The following is a 19,492-nucleotide window of genomic DNA, read 5'->3' on the forward strand; positions in this document are numbered from 1 at the left end:
GTATAATGCAGCAAACTCTGGAGATCTCTACATTTTGGATTAGTCCTGGAGAAAGGGCTATTTGGGAAAAAATATGTGCTACAAGACAGCTAGTCAAGTGAGATCAACTTTAGGAGAGAAAGTCAATCCTAACCTAAGTGAAGAGGCTGTCTTTCAAATCTGGTGAAAGGATGACTCCCCAGGATGTAACAGAAGTCACTTAGGACTTCTGGGGAAAGGGAATTTGGTGCGGAGAGTCAGGGAGTCAGAAGTTGTAAGTCTGAGTTCTGGCTCAGTTGTTATTAGCTGTGTGACCTTGGGCAAGTAAGCTGACCTTACCTTTTTCGACTGCACAATGGGGGAAATAGGACCAGTTGTGCCCGACGGTGTCTAGAGGGATTAAACACATAAATTCATGTGAAAAGTGCTTAAAAATTGCAAAAAACTTTGTCAGTCTTTGTTATTACTTTCCAATAATTGTGCTCTTTGCATTTCTTTCCACTGCAAAGTAATGTGATCTATGGGAAATGAAGAAAAGAGACAAATATATACCATGAACACCACAATAGCCAGAATGAGCATGTTGGTGTATTTTTTTGCAGACTTTTTTCCAGAGAAACAGATGAGATAATCCATCTAAAGAGCTTGGAGGAGAGCCTGATGCATGGTAAGCACTGGATGGACGCTAACTCTAAAAGCATTTTGCTCACAGGCATAAAGGAGATGAGGCTCCCCAAGCAAGAGTGACAGCACGGAAGGACATAAAATGACTCAATGATCCACTCTTATCTTGCATGGAAGACACGACTGTGGGCAGCAACGCTAATGATCTGTCCATGGATTACAGAGTTAAGGCAGGATTGGAACTACAACCAGGTAACATCCAGCTTCTTTAAATAAATTGGTCTTTTTCAACCAATTACTTTTACTTTTTAAAGGTAAACTTTTTAGCTTAGTTCAAAACATGGTTGATCATTTTTCACTTCATTTACACTTTTAAAGATTAAGATACCTGTTTACTATTGTTGTCATAAGTTTGCATACAATATAAACAATACCGTACCTTTAGTAAGTAAATGAGCACATTTTAGTTTTTCACTTCCAAATTGCCCTTGTGTCTTGCTAAGGCCCCAAGTAAGAGAAATATGATCCTGGGAATGGACTGCAGCACACTAGAAATAGACCCGAACCAACGAAACACAATTCCACTTGACATCCACATTAAACCTGATGGAGGAGGATCTCCTTGGGAGTGCAGAACAGGAGGAGTATCAACCTTGGAAGATGAAAGAGCCTGAGAGCCAGAGTACATGGAAAAGTTAAACTGAAGATAAACCAGACATAAAAAAGGAAAGAATGTTGGTAATCTGAGATCAGTTTCAGAAATATGTATGGTTTGATGAAAAAGATGGAGGCTCTTGTGTGTGTACACAAGTGGTTTTATAGTTTGCAGAAATTTTTTGAAGTTTTCCCCAAACTCAGCACATTAATCAAAAAAAAAAAAATGATGTAAGTAGGAGAAGCAAAGGGCCAAAGGATTTGAGTAAGCAAAAGTATTCTTGTTTGGTATAATAAAGTCTAAACAGGCTCTGGTTTGAAATTCCTTAAAGAATTTTGAAAGAAAGGATATATATGTGCATGTGTGCATATATATGTATGTCTGTACTTATGTGTATATAAGTGTGTGTGTCTATGTGTGTGTAAGTATATGTGTGTATATAAGCACATATTGATTTGTCCCTGATATTATTCCCCAAAACAGCCCTTGGCATGTGGAATGCCTTTAGTTTTTCATTTTTTAACTACTATTTAACTCCCAGTTAATGCTGCACATTGCAAGTGAGATTAGGATCTTCATCTTGGCATCAAAGGTAAACTCAAATACAGAAGAAAACAGAACTGCTGATTGCCCAAATTCCCATTTAATCTATAGCTAAGTCATGATGTGAGCTCCTATTTAAAGCTCCTAGGATCTAATGTACAGCATGGTGACTACAGTTAATAATACTCTATCGTATACTTGAGAGTTGCTGAGAGAGTAGATCTTCAGTGTTCTCACCACACACACACACAAGATGGTAACTATGTGAGTTGATTAGCTTGATTGTGGCAAACATCTCACAATGCATACATATATCAAAACATCACGTTATATACCTTAAATATATACAATTATTATTTGTCAATTATACCTCAATAAAGCTGGAAAGAAAATAAAGCTCCTGAGAAGACAAGGAGTTTATATAGATCACATATATTCCCAAAGTTTACTAGGTTGTGGGCTGGATATAAATAATTTCTAAAGGCCATGTAAAAACAAATTTATTAACATTAGCACTGCCACACAGATGTTAGCAATATATTCTAACTTCACATCTTGTGACACAGATAAAATGAGTCTTACAAATGCAGTTCAATCAACTGATAGAAGAAAATTCACAGCTCTTTATACACAGAGATTAAAGATTATATCTATTTATTTCTATTTAAGTTTAAGCCTATACAAGGAGTTTATGAATGAGTTTATGAATATATCTTTGGATTTCAAATTCTAGAGCATCCCAGAAAACCCAACCTCAGACTGAACTCGGAATTTCAGGGAATTTCAGGGTTCAGCCATAGGTGTCGAGGACCCCAATCTTGTACTGCAGAACACTTGTCTGAGGTGTCCAGTACAGACTGATTGATTGTTTGATTGATTATCTCATGCAATAAATATTTATTGAAGGCCTGCTCTGTGCTGTCCCATGTTAGGTGCTGTGGACATAATTGTGAACCAGTCAGGCAAGGTTCTGTGAAGAGGGTAAGGCAGAAAAATGAGATGAAGAGTGGTTGAGTAGGATGGCATAGAGGCAGGCCAGGAAGGTCAGGAATTGCATCTCTGAAAAAATGATTCTTGAGATAAGGGATAATGACAAGATGGAACTAATCATATGAAGATCTGGCGGCAGGGGTACAAAGATAAACCAGTCATACAAAGGCACGGATATGGGAGCAGCTTGGCATATTTGAAGACCAAAATGAAGGCCAGATAACAGCTTAAACATTTTGAAAGACCAAGGTAAATCAAGATCTTGACTTTGACCCTTGGAAGAAAAATGGTCAAGCCTCAACTAGTGAGGACACTGGTTACTCAACCCATTTGCCTATCATGTACTCAATATTTACCAGCTGCACACTCTGCCCAGCACTGTGTAAGACCTAAACTTGACTAGTACAGAGATCCTGCTGTTAAGGTGCTTAACTTTGATAGGGATAATAATTCAAGGGTTTAAGTAGCCTTGCTTCTCATCCTTTGCTCTTTGGGTAGAGTGTCACTATCCTAGCTCCTATGGCACCCTGCCGTACAACTATAGCTATTGTGGGGATTAAATGAGTTATCATTTGTAAAGTGCTCATAACAGTGCCAAGCACATAAATGCTATACAGTGTTTGTTGTTATTAGTATTATTAGTTATTAGTACTATGAAATGATCACATGAGAAACAGGATATTAGCATAATTTCAAAGTATCTCAAAAATTGAGGGGCATTTTACAAAATAACTGACCAATACTCTCAAAAGTGTCAAGGTCATTGAAAGACAAAGCAAGATTGACAGACTCTTAGACATTAGAAAAAACAGAGTAGATATGACAACTAAATGCAATGTGGGATAATGGATTGGATTCTGGAACAGGAAAACAGTGTAAAAATAGGTGAAACTCAAATAAGGTGGTAGATTAGTTAATAGTATTATTGTATATGTCCTTGTTTTGATAATTGTAGTATGGTTATATAAGGTGTTAATATTAGAGGAAGCTGGGTGAGGGGTATAAGTAAACGCTACTGTTTTGCAACTTTTCTATGAGGTTAAAATTATTTCAAAATAACAAAGTAAATAAAAAAGAAAAGAGAGAGAAATACACCCAGAAATGACAGAGATGATGGAACTAGCAGACAGGGATATTTAAGCAGCTATTGTAACTATAATAAAGTATTTAAAAGAAAATATGAACAAGAAATGGGAAGACATCAAAAAGAACCAAATAAAACATCTAAAATTAAAAATTACAGCATCTGAAATAAAAATTCACGGAGGTTAATAGGAGATGAAACACTATACTAAAATAAACTTAAAAATACAGCAATAGAAACTGTCTAAAATGGAGCATTTAAAAAAACAAACAAACAGAAACTCAGTGAAAGGACTTGTGGGGCAATATCAAGTGGTCTAGCATACATGCAATTGGAGTCCCAGAAGCTGAGAAATTAAGAGAAAAGGGAAAAAGAACAGAAAAATGTTTAAAAAAATATTGGCCAGAAATTATCAAAATTTGATAAAAATTATAAACTCAAAGATTCAAGAAGCTCAATGGACCCACAAACAAGACAATAAACACAAAGAAAACCACATAAACTCATCACAATCAACTTCCTATAAACTAATAATAAATAAAAAAAATCTTAAAACAAGCCACAGTAGGAAGGGGGGACATACTACATAAAGTGGAAGAAATATAAGAATTATCACTGATGTCTCATCAGAAATTATGCAAGCCAGAAGACAACGCTTCTTTGAAAGAGGCAAAGAAATTATAAATCTTTAGTTAGACTAATCAAGAAAACAAAAAGGAGAGACAAATGACCAATATCAGGTACGAAAGAGGGAACATTACTACAGATCCAGAGACATTAAAAGGATAATAAAAATATGAGAAACCACTTATGCCAATAAATTTGACAACCTAGATGAAATAGACACATTTCTTGAAAGATGTAAATTACTAAAACTGGCACAAGAAAAATGATAACATTAGAATAGCTCTGTATCTATTATAGAAATTGAACTAGTAATTAAAAACTTTCCCAGAAAGAAAATTCCAGGCGCAAATGGCTTCATTGGTGAATTCTGTCCAACAAAAAAGGGAGAAACAATACCAATCTAATACAAACTCTTTCAGAAAATAGGTGATGAGAGAATATTTCCCAAATCATTTTATAAGGCCAGTTTTACTGATACCAAAACTAGAAAAAATCATTACAAGTAAGGAAAACTACAGACGAATATCCATCATGAACAGAGATAAAAAAATCCTTAACAAAATATTAGGAAATAAAACACAATACTATATATGAAAAGAATAATACACTGTGACCAAGTAGGGTTTATTCCAGGAATGTGAAGTTAGTTTAACAATCAAAAATCAATCATTATACTATACATATTAAAAGATATTCCTTTATTAAAGGAAAACTACAGGATCATCTCAGATGCAGAAAAATTATTTGACAAAATTCAATACCCGTTCATGAAAATACTCAGTGAACTGGGAATAGAAGAGAAGTTCCTCAGTCTGATGAAGAAAATCTACAAAAAATCACACATAGATCAATAGGAGCAATGAGCACACCTCGTGCTTAATACTATTTTCCACTAAAAGTAATCCTGGTTCCTTGGGAAAAAAGCCCATTCCAGGACTTGGGCAGGGAAAGTACAAGAAAAGCCTGGAACACTGGAAGAAATAAGGAAGTATTAAAGAATGATGGAAACACCAAAAACATACACGAGCTATCTGGAAGGGACTCACACTGGCCCTTCTGGGACAATATGAGCAATAAAATAATGTAACATAACCCACTGGATAAAATAAAAATCTATAAGTCCATACTGATATAAGTACATAAGTGAATAAATAAGTGGAGAAGGGAAAGCTCTTCCTTATAGGAAAATGCCAGCTAAATATAAAAAAATAAATATAGAATAAATGATGAAGTTAGAAAAATCATCAGTAGATACTAAATATAATCTATCTAAATCTAAATTATGAGTAAATGTTGGACGACGAATAGGGTATTTACAAGTCCCAGCGTATTTACCCACAAATTACCTACTAATTACAAAGAGAAAAATAATAACTCTACAGTGGATAAACCTGGTGGACACCACAAATCAAGTGATCAAAGTTAACATCACTGGCCTAGGGCCACACTGTGACTTCTGATATGGTGCACTGAGAAAGATACATCATTACTTCTGTGGGTGCCAAAAGTATAACTTGAATCTAATCAACAGGAAACATTAACTCAAAGTGAGGAATGTTCTACCAAATAACTGGCCCGTACTCTTCAGAAATGTCAAGGTCAAGTAAGACAAAGAACAGGTGAGAAATTCTTCCAGATTAAAGAAGACTATAACAACAACAACAGCAAAAGAGAAGGCTCAGTGCTAGACAATTTTACCACTGACATTCTTTTAAATTTTCCAGAAATAGAACATTCCTATGCATAATTATTTCTTCTAGAACACTGGGGAAGATGGAAAGCTAGCATAATTTGGACACTAAAACCTAACAACAATATTGCTTTTGAACATAGATGCAAACATCCTAAATAAGAGCCTTGAAATCTAGAACTGACAATGGCTAAACCAGATAAGGAGCATCTACTATGCTACCCTTAATCTATTGCCAGGTAGAGTTTATTGTAGGAACAAAGTAGAGATTAAAAGTAATAAAAATTCCACAGTCATCTCAATATGTGCCAAAAAGACATTTTTTTTTAAAATTTTTTGTTTATTGCAGTAACATTGGTTTATAACATTGTAAAAATTTCAGGTGTACATCATTGTACTTCTATTTCTGCATAGATTACATCATGTTCACCACCAAAATACTAATTACAACCCATCACCACACACATGTACCGAATTATCCCTTTCACCCTCCTCCCTCCCCCCTTCCCCTCTGGTAACCACCAATCCAATCTCTGTCCCTATGTGTTTGTTTATTGTTGTTATTATCTACTACTTAATGAAGGAAATCATGTGGTATTTGACCTTCTCCCTCTGACTTATTTCACTTTGCATTATACCCTCAATGTCCATCCATGTTGTCACAAATGGCTGGATTTCATCGTTTCTTATGGCTGAGTAGTATTCCATTGTGTATATATACCACAGCTTCTTTATCCATTCGTCCCTTGATGGGCACTTAGGTTGCTTCCAAGTCTTGGCTATTGTGAATAACGCTGCAATGAACACATGGGTGCATGTACCTTTACAAATTGGTGTTTTCGAGTTCTTTGGATAAATACCCAGCAGTGGGATGGCTGGATCATATGGTAGTTCTATCCTTGATTTTTTGAGGAATCTCCATACTGTTTTCCATAGTGGCTGCACCAGTTTGCACTCCCACCAGCAGTGTATGAGAGTTCCCTTCTCTCCACATCCTCTCCAACACATGTTGTTTCCTGTCTTGTTAATTATAGCCATTCTGACGGGCGTCAGGTGATATCTCATTGTAGTTTTGATTTGCATTTCCCTGATAGTTAATGATTTTGAACATCTTTTCATGTGTCTGTTGGCCATCTGTATATCTTCTTTGGAGAAATGTCTGTTCAGGTCCTTTGCCCATTTTTTAATTGGGTTGGTAGTTTTTTTGTTGGTAAGATGCATGAGTTCTTTATATATTTTGGAGATTAAGCCCTTATCAGAAGTATGGTTTGCAAATATCTTCTCCCAATTGTTAGGTTGTCTTTTCGTTTTGTTGATGGTTTCCTTTGCTGTGCAGAAGCTTTTTAGTTTGATGTAGTCCCATTTGTTTATTTTTTCTATTGTTTCTCTTGCCCGGTCAGACGTGGTGTTTGAGAAGATGTTGCTAAGACTGATGTCGAAGAGCGTACTGCCTATGTTTTCTTCTAGAAGTTTCACAGTTTCAGGTCTTACATTCAAGTCTTTAATCCATTTGGAGCTAATTTTTGTGTATGGTGTAAGGTAAGGGTCTACTTTCATTTTTTTGCATATGGCTATCCAGTTTTCCCAACACCATTTGTTGAAGAGACTTTCTTTTCCCCATTGTATGTTCGTGGCTCCTTTGTCAAAGATTAGCTGTCCATAGATGTGTGGGTTTATTTCTGGGCTTTCGATTCTATTCCATTGATCTGTGTGTCTGTTTTTGTGCCAGTACCATGCTGTTTTGGTTACTATAGCTTTGTAGTATATTTTGAAATCAGGGAATGTGATACCTCCAGCTTTGTTCTTTTTTCTCAGGATTCCTTTAGCTATTCGGGGTCTTTTGTTGTTCCATATAAATTTTAGGATTCTTTGTTCTATTTCTGTGAAAAATGTAGTTGGAACTTTGATGGGGATTGCACTGAATCTATAGATGGCTTTAGGAAGTATGGACATTTTAACTATGTTAATTCTTCCAATCCAAGAGCACGGAATATCTTTCCATTTCTTTGTGTCTTCTTCAATTTCTTTCAGAAATGTTTTATAGTTTTCGGTGTACAGATCTTTCACCTCTTTGGTTAAGTTTATTCCTAGGTATTTTATTCTTTTTGTTGCAATTGTAAACGGGATGGTATTCTTAATTTCTCTTTCTGCTACTTTGTTGTTAGTGTACAGAAATGCAACTGATTTTTGTATGTTGATTTTGTATCCTGCAACTTTACCATATTCGTTTATTACTTCTAAAAGTTTTCTCGTGGATTCTTTAGGGTTTTCTATATATAAAATCATGTCATCTGCAAATAGTGACAGTTTCACTTCTTCCTTTCCAATTTGGATCCCTTTTATTTCTTTCTCTTGCCTGATTGCTCTGGCTAGGACTTCCAGTACTATGTTAAATAGGAGTGGTGACAGTGGGCATCCTTGTCTGGTTCCTGTTCTTAGAGGGATGGCTTTCAGTTTTTCACCATTGAGGATGATATTAGCTGTGGGTTTCTCATATATGGTCTTTATTATGTTGAGGTACTTTCCTTCTATACCCATTTTATTCAGAGTTTTTATCATAAATGGATGCTGTATCTTGTCAAATGCTTTCTCTGCATCTATTGAGATGATCATGTGATTTTTATTCTTCATTTTATTAATGTGGTGTATTACGTTGATTGATTTGCGAATGTTAAACCATCCCTGCATCCCTGGAATAAATCCCACTTGATCATGGTGTATAATCTTTTTAACGTATTGTTGTATGCGATTTGCTAGTATTTTGTTGAGGATTTTTGCATCGATGTTCATCAGTGATATTGGCCTGTAATTTTCTTTTTTTGTGTTGTCCTTGTCTGGTTTTGGTATCAGGGTAATGTTGGCTTCGTAGAATGAGTTAGGGAGCTTCCCCTCCTCCTCAATTTTTTGGAAGAGTTTGAGAAGGATAGGTATTAAGTCTTCTTTGAATGTTTGGTAGAATTCACCAGGGAAGCCGTCTGGTCCTGGACTTTTATTTTTGGGGAGGTTTGTGATTACTGTTTCGATCTCCTTACTGGTGATTGGTCTATTCAAATTCTCTACTTCTTCTTGATCCAGTTTTGGAAAGTTGTATGATTCTAAGAATTTATCCATTTCTTCCAGATTGTCGAATTGGTTGGCATCTAGCTTTTCATAGTATTCTCTTATAATCTTTTGTATTTCTGAGGTGTCTGTTGTAACCTCTCCTCTTTCATTTCTGATTTTACTTATTTGTGCCTTCTCTCTTTTTTTCTTGGTGAGTCTTGCTAAAGGTTTGTCAATTTTGTTGATCTTTTCAAAGAACCAGCTCTTGGTTTTATTAATTTTTTCTATTGTTTTTTTGGTCTCGATTTCATTTATTTCTGCTCTGATTTTTATTATTTCCCTTCTTCTACTGATTTTGGGCTTTGTTTGTTCTTCTTTTTCCAGTTCCTTCAGGTGCATTGTTAGATTGTTTATTTGAGATTTTTCTTGTTTGTTGAGATAGGCCTGTATCGTTATAAACTTCCCTCTTAGAACTGCTTTTGCTGTATCCCATAAATTCTGGCATGTCGTATTTTCATTTTCATTTGTCTCCAGGTATTTTTTGATTTCTTCTTTCATGTCTTCATTAATCCAGTCGTTGTTCAGTAGCATTTTGTTTAATCTCCACATATTTGTGGCTTTTCTGATTTTCTTCCTATAGTTGATTTCTAGTTTCATACCGTTGTGATCAGAAAAGATGCTTGGTATTATTTCAATCTTCTTAAATTTATGGAGACTTGTTTTGTGGCCTAATATGTGATCAATCCTGGAGAATGTTCCATGTGCATTTGAAAAGAACGTGTATTCTTCGGTTTTTGGATGGAATGCTCTGTATATATCCACTAGGTCCATCTGTTCTAAGGTGTCGTTTAAGGCCAATGTTTCCTCATTGATCTTCTGTTTGGATGATCTATCCGTTGGTGTAAGTGGAGTGTTCAAGTCCCCTACTATTATTGTGTTACTGTCTATTTCTGTGTTTATGTCTGTTAATAATTGCTTTATATATTTAGGTGCACCTACATTGGGTGCGTAGATATTTACAAGTGTTATATCCTCTTGTTGGATTGTTCCCTTGATCATTATGTAATGCCCTTCTTTGTTGCTTTTTACAGTTTTTGTTTTAAAGTCTAGTTTGTCTGATATGAGTACTGCTACCCCAGCTTTCTTTTCATTGCCATTTGCGTGGAGTATCTTTTTCCATCCCTTCACTTTCAGTTTGTGAGTGTCTTTAGGTCTGAAGTGTGTCTCTTGTATGCAGCATATATATGGGTCTTGTTTTTTTATCCAGTCAGCCACCCTATGCCTTTTAATTGGAGCATTTAGTCCATTGACGTTTAAAGTAGCTATTGATAAGTATGTACTTACTGACATTTTTTAACTTTTTTTTTCCTCAGTGTTTTAGTAGTCCTTCTCTGTTCCTTTCTTCTTCTATACAGAATTGATGGTCACTTTAGTTTGACCTCTGTCTGAAAGCTGTACTCTTTAACTCCCCTCCTCCCTCATGTTTTTGATATCATATCTAACCTCTTTGTTGTGCATTTGTATCCATTACTTTCTAATCATGGAAATAGATAATTTTTCCTATTTGTGGTCTTTTCTTTTCCCCTTAAATCAGTCCCTGTAACATTTCTTGTAGCACTGGTTTCTTGGTGACAAACTCCTTTAATTTTTGCTTATCTGGGAAAATTTTGATCTCTCCTTCCATTTTGAATGATAACCTTGCTGGGTAGAGTATTCTTGGCTGTAAGTTTTTTCCTTTTAGCACTTTAAATATATCGTGCCATTCTCTTCTAGCCTGTAAGGTTTCTGCAGAGAAGTCAGCTGATAGCCTTATGGGGTTTCCTTTGTACGTAACTTGACATTCTCTTGCGGCTTTTAGGATTCTCTCTTTATCTTTAATTCTGGACATTTTGATTATGATGTGTCTTGGTGTGGGCCTCTTTGGGTTTATCTTGTTTGGGGCTCTCTGTGCTTCCTGTACCTGGATGTCTGTTTCCTTCCTTAGGTTAGGGAAGTTTTCATCTATTATTTCTTGAAATAGATTCTCTGACCCCTTGTCTCGCTCTTCTCCTTCCGGGACACCTATAACACGGAATTAGTGTGCTTGATGTTGTCCCAGAGGTCCCTTAGACTGTCCTCACTCTTTTTAATTCTTTTCTCTTTTACCTGTTCACCTCGGGTAATTTCTTCTAGTCTTTCGTCCAGCTCACAGATCCGTTCTTCTGTATCCTGTACTCTGCTTTTGAGTCCCTCTAATGAATTTTTCATTTCCAGTATTGTATTCTTCATTTCTGATTGGTTCTTTTTTATATCTTCCATTTTTTTGTTGACATTCTCACTGAGTCCATCTATTCTTCTCCCCAGATCAGTGAGCATCCTTAACACTCTTAGTTTGAACTCTCTGTCAGGTAGGTTGCTCATTTCTGTTTCACTTAGTTCCTTTTCTGGGGTTTTGTCCTGTTCCCTTACTTGGAATGTATTCTTTTGCCTCTTCATTTTGCCTCTTTCCCTGTGCTTGTGTCTACGTATTAGGTAGGTCAGCTACGTCTCCTGCTCTTGGAGAGGTGACCTTCTATAAGTGATGGCTTAGGAGGCTTCCAGTGTGCTTCCCTCAGTTCTCAATGTTCCAGGGGTGACCCTTATGTGGGCTACGTGTATCCTTCTGCTGTGGCCTGTTTGCTCTCCCTGTAGGCGCCCAGGGAGGCTGAGTTATGCTCCTGGCCAGCTGTTGTAATGCTCAGCTGCTTGTAGTTGTTGTGGGCCCTTCAGTCTCTTTATCTGCTGTGGGGAGCCCCAGCACAGTTGGCTGTAAGTTCTAATACCACATTTATGTTGCAGTATTTCTTTTAAGTGAGTAGGCCCCCACCGTGGCAGGTTGTTAGGCTCAGGGCCTTACAATTGCTGTAAACCTCTAGCCTATTAGGTCTCTTGTCAGCTCTCTGAGGATTGCAGCTGGGTGGGGCTGCCCTCAGGCACAGGAGCACCCAATTGTTTCAGGTTTTGGAAGGTGGAGCAAACCTCCTATGTGGGTCTTTGAGAAGTACAAGTCTTCTGCGGCTGAGAAGCCCTGCCGCCCACAGGTCCACACACACAGTCAACACAGTCCTGCCCCGTGTGAGCGCCCTGACCTCCCCAAGCGGACCCAGTCTCTCCACGGCGGGAGCCCCACACACTCCACCACCACCCCACACTCTCCACCCGCTCCTTGTGCACACCCTGCCCCGCTCAAGTCAGCTCAGTTGCCAGGCTGCAGAGAATCCAGTCACCAATCTATGCAGGCCCACAAGTTGCCTGAGGGCGTGTTGTTGGGTGGGGCCAGTCTCTAGGGTGGGCTGCCTGCCCTGGCTGAGCTGGATTAAATCGGTGCTCTAGCGGGTGGGGCAGACCCTGGGCTAGCAGGCCTCAGGGAGACCTCCAATGGTGTCTGTGTCAGCACGCCCACACCAGGCCACAACAATGGCCGCCGCCAATGTCCCAGTCCCTGGAGAGGTCTCACCCCTCACAGAGATGCACTCAGGGCCTATTAGGTGAGTCTCTTGTCACCAAAGCACTGTACACCTTTCTTTCTGGTGATTTTAGGGTGCTTCCTGAAACGGGTGACTTTGCGCACGGGCCCTTTAAGAGCCAGTTTTAGTTTCTTTGTGAACCGGGTTTTCTTGGGGTGCTCCCCAGTGTTTTAGTAGCAGGCAAAGTCAGATATTATGCCGCTGGTCTCGATTGTGCTGGGTCCACAAAATGCCCACAGCTGGGGCGCTCCCGGCTCAGGGCCCCGCGCCTCCAGGGAGGGTGTGTACCTGTGAGCTGCTCCTGGCGGCCGTGAAGCTGGCGGCTTGTGAAGGCGGCGTTTTTCCTCTCCAGAAGGGAGTCTCTGCCTCTTCCACCTCAGTTAGGATTGTCCGTTGTTGCAGGAGTTCCTCTCATCCAGTTTTCAGTTCTGTCTCAGGGGTAATTTTTCCACGAGTAGTTGTAAATTGGCTGTGTCCACGGGAGGAGGTGAGTTCCGAGTCTGCTTATGCCGCCATCTTGACTCCTCCTCCCAAAAAGACATTTGATCACAACCAACACCTACTTCTAATTTAAACTTTAAAGAAACTAAGTATAAAAGGAATCAATCAACATCAAAGATAGATATTCTTTAACACATTAACAACAGCTAGTGTCAGAATTAATGGTAAATAAAGCACATTAATAAAATCACAAATTAGATCAAGAGGACCATTATTATTACTCTTCAACACTGTTCTTGATATTCTCGCCCATGTAACATGATATAAAAGATATAAAAGAAGTATAACTATTAGAAAGAATTGCACACAATTTTTTTGAAGTAAGATTATATACCTCATTATGCATTGCAAACCCAACATGAATAAAATGGAAAATTTTTAGATTAATAGTTTAGTAAATTGGTTATTTAAAAGATAAATATATAAAAATGTAAAGCTTTACCACAAAATAGCCAGTTAAAAGATCTAACTAAAAAAAAAAAAAGATTTCTTTAATAGCAACAAAAATACCCAGAGATACTCCTAAAAAGAAGTATCTAGAACCTATATGAAGATTAAGAACAAAATGTTAGTGAAAGATATGATTAAGATTTTAGTAAATATAGACAAATACTATATTCTTGAATGAGAACACTGAATTCTGTAAAGATGTCTATTTTTCCCAAAATAATTTATGGGTCTAACAAAATCTCAATAAAAATACCATTGAAACTTACTCTTAGAACCTGACAAAATAATCCTACAGACCTAATGGAAAAATAAACAGGTGAGAAAATAATCAAATTAGTGCTTTATCTCACAGCATATTTAAACATAAATTCTGTTGATTATTTAAGTAATTAAATATAAAACAAAAAATTAACTATTAAAAAATTAGAAAAAATAAGTGACTAGTGACCTTTCCTGTAAAGGCAAACATCTTTCTAAGCATAACATCTACGTAATGGAAAAGTTTACATGTATATGTCTACAGAAAAACCAAAAACATCTGTGTAACAAAAAATCATACACAAAGTTAAAGGCAAATTACAAACCAAGAAAAAAACTTACAATGGATACGGCGGAGAAAAATTAATGTACTTAAGTTATAGAATTCTAGAGTCAATAAGAAAAATACTGACACACCATCAATTTAACCAAGGACATAAACAGACAATTCTCTATAAGAAGACAAATGACCAGTAAATGTGAAAAAATGTTCAATATCATTACTAACTAGGAAAATGTGAATTAAAACCACAATAAAATGCCTTTTTTCCACTTATTTGCAAAGATTAACATTCAAAGCTAACTTGTTAAGAGTGTAAGATCCTATAACCCTTCTGTGAAATGTATTCCCAGGAACACATATTTGGAGAACTTATTTATGAATCAGTAAGCCCACATCTAAAAATCAGTTCTAAGGCAACAATAAAAGATGTGGACAAATATTTACACATAGTCTGATTCTTCAAACAATGAATATTTGGAAATAATCTAAATGTCCAAAATAAGGTCACTAAATAATCAAATATCCAAATAACTAAAAATTACTGTCTTTAAAAAAGCATATTTATGAAAAATACTTTAGTAGCTTGGGAAAATGCTCACAAAATGATGTTGTCAGGAAGGAAGTTTATAAAATTACCACAGTCATGCCTTGCTTAATGACAGGGATACGTTCTGAGAAATGCACTGTCAGGTGATTTCATGGTTGTGTGAACATCAGAGTGTCCTTACACTAGATGGTGCAGCCTACTATACACCTAGGCTACAAGGTACCAATCTTATGGGACCGCCGTTATAGATGTGGTCTGTCACTGATTGAAACATCGTTATGCGGCGCATGACTGTATTATAATTCCTTTCAAAAAATTATTATTATAAGAAAATGCCCCATATTATCTCTGGATAATAAAAAGGGAGATTGCAATTTTTGTTTTCTACAAAGAACATGTACTCATAAAACAGAAAATACCATTAAACAAAAGATTTACCAAAAACTAAAGACTTTTAGAAAGTAGTAGTTTATCTGATAGTTTTGTTTTCTGATTTCTCTCAGTATATTGAAAACCATATTGTCATAGCTACCATGTGGCAAAGCTGCATAAAATAACAGGCATACACTCAAATATTGTCACATGTCAGTTTATTGAGGAAACTGTGATGCTAGAGATTAATTCTATTCACTTGATTACTTTTCATTATGTCAAACAAGACTCCAAAGGCCACAAGCCATGAAGTTACACAATTACTTTCCCATATTTTGTTCAGAAACACAAAAATGAAATACAAAGAAATGTTCAAGTGAATCTGAAAATGGCTTTTTTTTTAAACGTGCTAATTAAGGGTCAGGAGGTACAATGACGTGGAGGAAGGAGGAAAACGGAACGTGTAAAAGGCAAATATTTTTGCTAGATTTCATTTTCAAAGTTTCAAATCTTTCCAATTTTCTTTTTACTTTTTGCACCAAAAAAAGAATCAATACTTTTCATCCCACTCTTGTCAACTTTAGCCAAAGCCTTCTGAGCTGCAGTCATTTTGCTATTTTTCTGTTAATGAAAATGAAAGAAAAAAATTGTCACGAATGTAACATTTATAAATCATACATGCGAATCAAACAAGACCGTGCATGTCTCAAGGTTCATTAAGGGAGGTAAGCATTTACTGCTAACATGCTTCATAAGGGAGTGATTATTCGAAAAAGATCTCATTTCTATTCAGAATTCAGCCCTAAGAGAAAAATACATTAAAAGAGGCAGGAGACAAAACTGCCGCCTTTTAAGGAGTAGAATGTTACAACCAATAGTTTACTTTGGGGGAATAATTCTGGAGGGTGCATTAAGTGCAATAACACAAACAATGGAACTGACACAGGCAGCAATTGTCAGAGGGAGGAATTACAGCCTTGTATTACCACATGATGAATAATTCACACCACTCTACCATCTGATTTTATTCAGAGGCTCTATGGGAAACCAAGGAGAATGCTATTATATTCAAAAGATAACCTGAATCGCAAAGCATCCTGGACCAGCAGGCTAGCTGCCCTATTTTCCCTCCAACAAAGAAATACTTTCAAAAAGCTGACTCCAGATATCTCTGCCTTGTAAATTTGTATCTCTTCCTGGTCACTGTTTTTTGTTGTTGTTGTTGTTTGTTTGTTTCCATGTCCTATAACAAGCACTAGTAGAAGGTAACTAGCAGCTGATTTTACTTCTATGTATCACAATTTGCTCAGCAGAAGCATAAATAATGGGAATCAGCAAGGAAAAAACTCATTTGTCTCCCTTGGAAGTGTGAGACAAAGTCATTGGCAAAGTATCTTTAAAGGGCACAGAATATGCTCCCTGAAATCTTGCTTCTGTCACTTATAATTCAGTAGGCTTATTTTTTGACTGGATGGTGAGAAGTAATCGTCTCTTTCAGACAAATTATTCCCTGTATGTAACTGGTATCCTGGTCCAACCCCTTATCTTAACTGGTGCTGAGCCCAAGTGGATACAATGGGAAGCAGCACTTAAGAGGGGTGGGGCAGAAATAGTTCTCACAGAGAAATTAAAAACTGTCCCTGCTTACAGAAAGCACTGAGATAACCAGCTATTTAGCGAATCTCAAGTTAGATTATCCCCTGATATCACATGCCCAGATAAATTACACATATGCAGATTAAAGAATAAAATTTATAAAAAACATTCAACTCTAAGGGGAGTAAACACTGTTAAAATCTAAGTGAAAGTTAACTTTTCTTGGGACAGGCAAGGTCTTTCTAAGCATAAAAATAATGAGAAAATCATTTTAAAAAAACCCAATCTCTATAATCCTCAGAAGAACTTAAAACTATTAAAAAATCAAATGAAAAGGCTAATTGGGTACAAATTGGAAAATTATTTGTACCCATATGTCATGAAAGTGTTAAAAGTCTTAATTCAGAATGGGCTCTTACAAAACAACAAAAAAATTACTATCCCAATATAGAAACAGGCAAGGGACATGAACTGACAATTTGCAAAAAAGCAAATGGACAATAAGCATTTGGAAAAACAATTAACCTTTCTAGTTAAAGAAACGTAGCTTAATTAGACAGACAAAAATTTTCCAGAATAAAAATAATACTCAATGTTGTCAAGAATGCAACTGAATACTCATTAGCAATAACGGTTGGGAGTATAATTTTTTTTTTTTTTGTGAGGAAGATCAGCCCTGAGCTAACATACATGCTAATCCTCCTCTTTTTGCTGAGGAAGACGGGCTCTGAGTTAACATCTATTGCCAACCCTCCTCCTTTTTTTTCCCCCAAAGCCCCAGTAGATAGTTGTATGTCATAGTTGCATATCCTTCTAGTTGCTGTATGTGGGATGCGGCCTCAGCATGGCCGGAGAAGCGGTGTGTCGGTGCGCGCCCGGGATCCGAACCCGGGCCGCCAGTAGTGGAGCGTGCGCACTTCACCGCTAAGCCACGGGCTGGCCCAGGGAGTATAAATTTATACTACATCTTTGGAAAGCATTTTAGCTGTATATATATATATCTCAATAATCATGAAAAAGCTCATGTTTTCTAAGCCCTTATTTTTAGTTCTAAATTGTGCCTAATGAAATAATCAGAGATGCAGAATATAAATATGAATGTTTATCGCTTCATTAAAACAAAAAATAAAAAAAGCAGAAGCAATCTATGTGTCCAAAAATAGGGGATTGATTAAATAAATTATATTCCATATGGTGAAATAAAAAACACACAATTGAATATCATGAAATCATCAATAATTTTTCAAAGAATGCTTAATGATGTGTGAACATTTTCACAATATAGCGCTAAATGAAAAGGGCAGAACCAAAAACTATATATACATCACAATGCCAATTTTAAAAGGTACATATGTATTTATAACGCATGTATAAGATAAAATTTAGTAAGAAATGTTATGAAAACATATGCTGGGGTGATTGCTGAATGGTGGGGTTATTAATGATTTTTGTCATCGTCATAATTTCTGGGAAGCTTCTGGGAGCAGAGTTGACAAAAAATGACCTACAGAGGCTCCCTCCCTCTGCCCCAGCTTATCATTCTGAACACATAGCAAAGTTTAGGCACACTCTTGATAAAAAGTCTTCCTTGCTTGATATTTCATCCTCATTCACAATTTTAAATTAATTATTAAGTCACAGAAACACAAGTTAATAATTATGCATGGTTAAAACTGTAAAATCACAATCAAGCATGCAATCGTTCCTGGATATCCTCATGCGGCATCACACACTGAATCCAAGGGTATGCCACCACACCTGGACACACATACCTTTTCAGTCTTCAAACCTTTAGTGTTAAACTTAGTGTAATCTTCTTTTGCTTCTACAGGCTCATCTGATAACTTTACTTTCTGCAATGTTAGAGCAGTGAAGTGGTGTCAAATGTCACCTTGAGACTTTCATGAATCCATTTAAAAAAAAACCAACATGTGCAATTTGGACCCACCACATCGAGGCTAAATGGAGCAGCAGATCCTGCAAAGGGCTTACTTTTCACAAGCGTCTTCACATTTTGCCAATTAGCTAGGGAACTAAGCCACACATCCCTTCTGAGAAGCAGCCATGGTGGTGGCGGGATACAGTTAAGCAAGTCCATGACCCAGCCCCTTAGGCAGTCCAGCAGTACTGACCACATACTTTGTACATACTAGGGATGAGGGGCATCTAGGTGCCTGCTGACTTCCAGGACAGTCTAAGGGGGTGAATGCAGGCACGGAAGTCAAAGACAAGAATTTCCTTTAAGGGGACCAGGTGTCCAGCCAGAATTCCCACTTCATTCACCTCCTGGGCTAATGTAATGTCAGCTCAGGACACTCAGGCATACAGGGACAGCATTATTCTATTATTACCATCTTTGTATAGCTTCATGTTCTTACCTCCTTTTAATTCAATTATCTAATTTTATCCACACAAGAACAACCTTGCAAAGCAAGAAGCCAGCAGGAGAAGGAGGCACACAGAGGTTAAATAAATAGCTTAAGGCCACCTCGTACAGGACTTGGGGTGAGATTTCGATTTTTGTGCAAGCGTTCTTTCCATTAGGGCCAATGCAACGAAGTCAACATTTACTTCATGTTTTCACCTTTCACAGGAGCATTTTGCACCAATGAATGTGAGAATCTTGCCAAGAGCTAGGCTGTGGCCTTAATGTTCACACTATAGAAGGAATCGTGACACGCTTATTATGTAAAAAGGCACATAGCAGGGCAGGTAAGTCTTAACGTTTAACACTGAGAATTGACTGCTCGGTTATCACACTCAGAT

At 37.0% G+C, this 19,492-nt stretch overlaps 1 protein-coding gene across 3 annotated transcripts in view; it reads right to left on the reverse strand.

Annotated features, from left to right (window-relative positions):
- RNASEH2B (ribonuclease H2 subunit B) overlaps positions 1 to 19,492 on the reverse strand; it is a 75,583-nt gene that overhangs the window by 5,823 nt on the left and 50,268 nt on the right. For 2 of the 3 annotated variants that reach the window (XM_058548114.1, XM_058548115.1), the window contains 2 exons: positions 18,499 to 18,579; positions 15,332 to 15,751 (listed from right to left, as the gene is read on the reverse strand). In XM_058548114.1, the coding sequence (XP_058404097.1) occupies positions 15,635 to 15,751; positions 18,499 to 18,579 (198 nt within the window). In that variant the 3' untranslated portion in view covers positions 15,332 to 15,634. Of the gene's footprint in view, positions 1 to 318; positions 370 to 15,331; positions 15,752 to 18,498; positions 18,580 to 19,492 lie in introns of those variants that run through there. The other variant, XM_058548116.1, reaches the window with a different exon arrangement.

Source organism: Diceros bicornis, chromosome 9 (genome assembly GCF_020826845.1).
Source record: "Diceros bicornis minor isolate mBicDic1 chromosome 9, mDicBic1.mat.cur, whole genome shotgun sequence".
NCBI classification, from domain to species: Eukaryota; Metazoa; Chordata; class Mammalia; order Perissodactyla; family Rhinocerotidae; genus Diceros; species Diceros bicornis.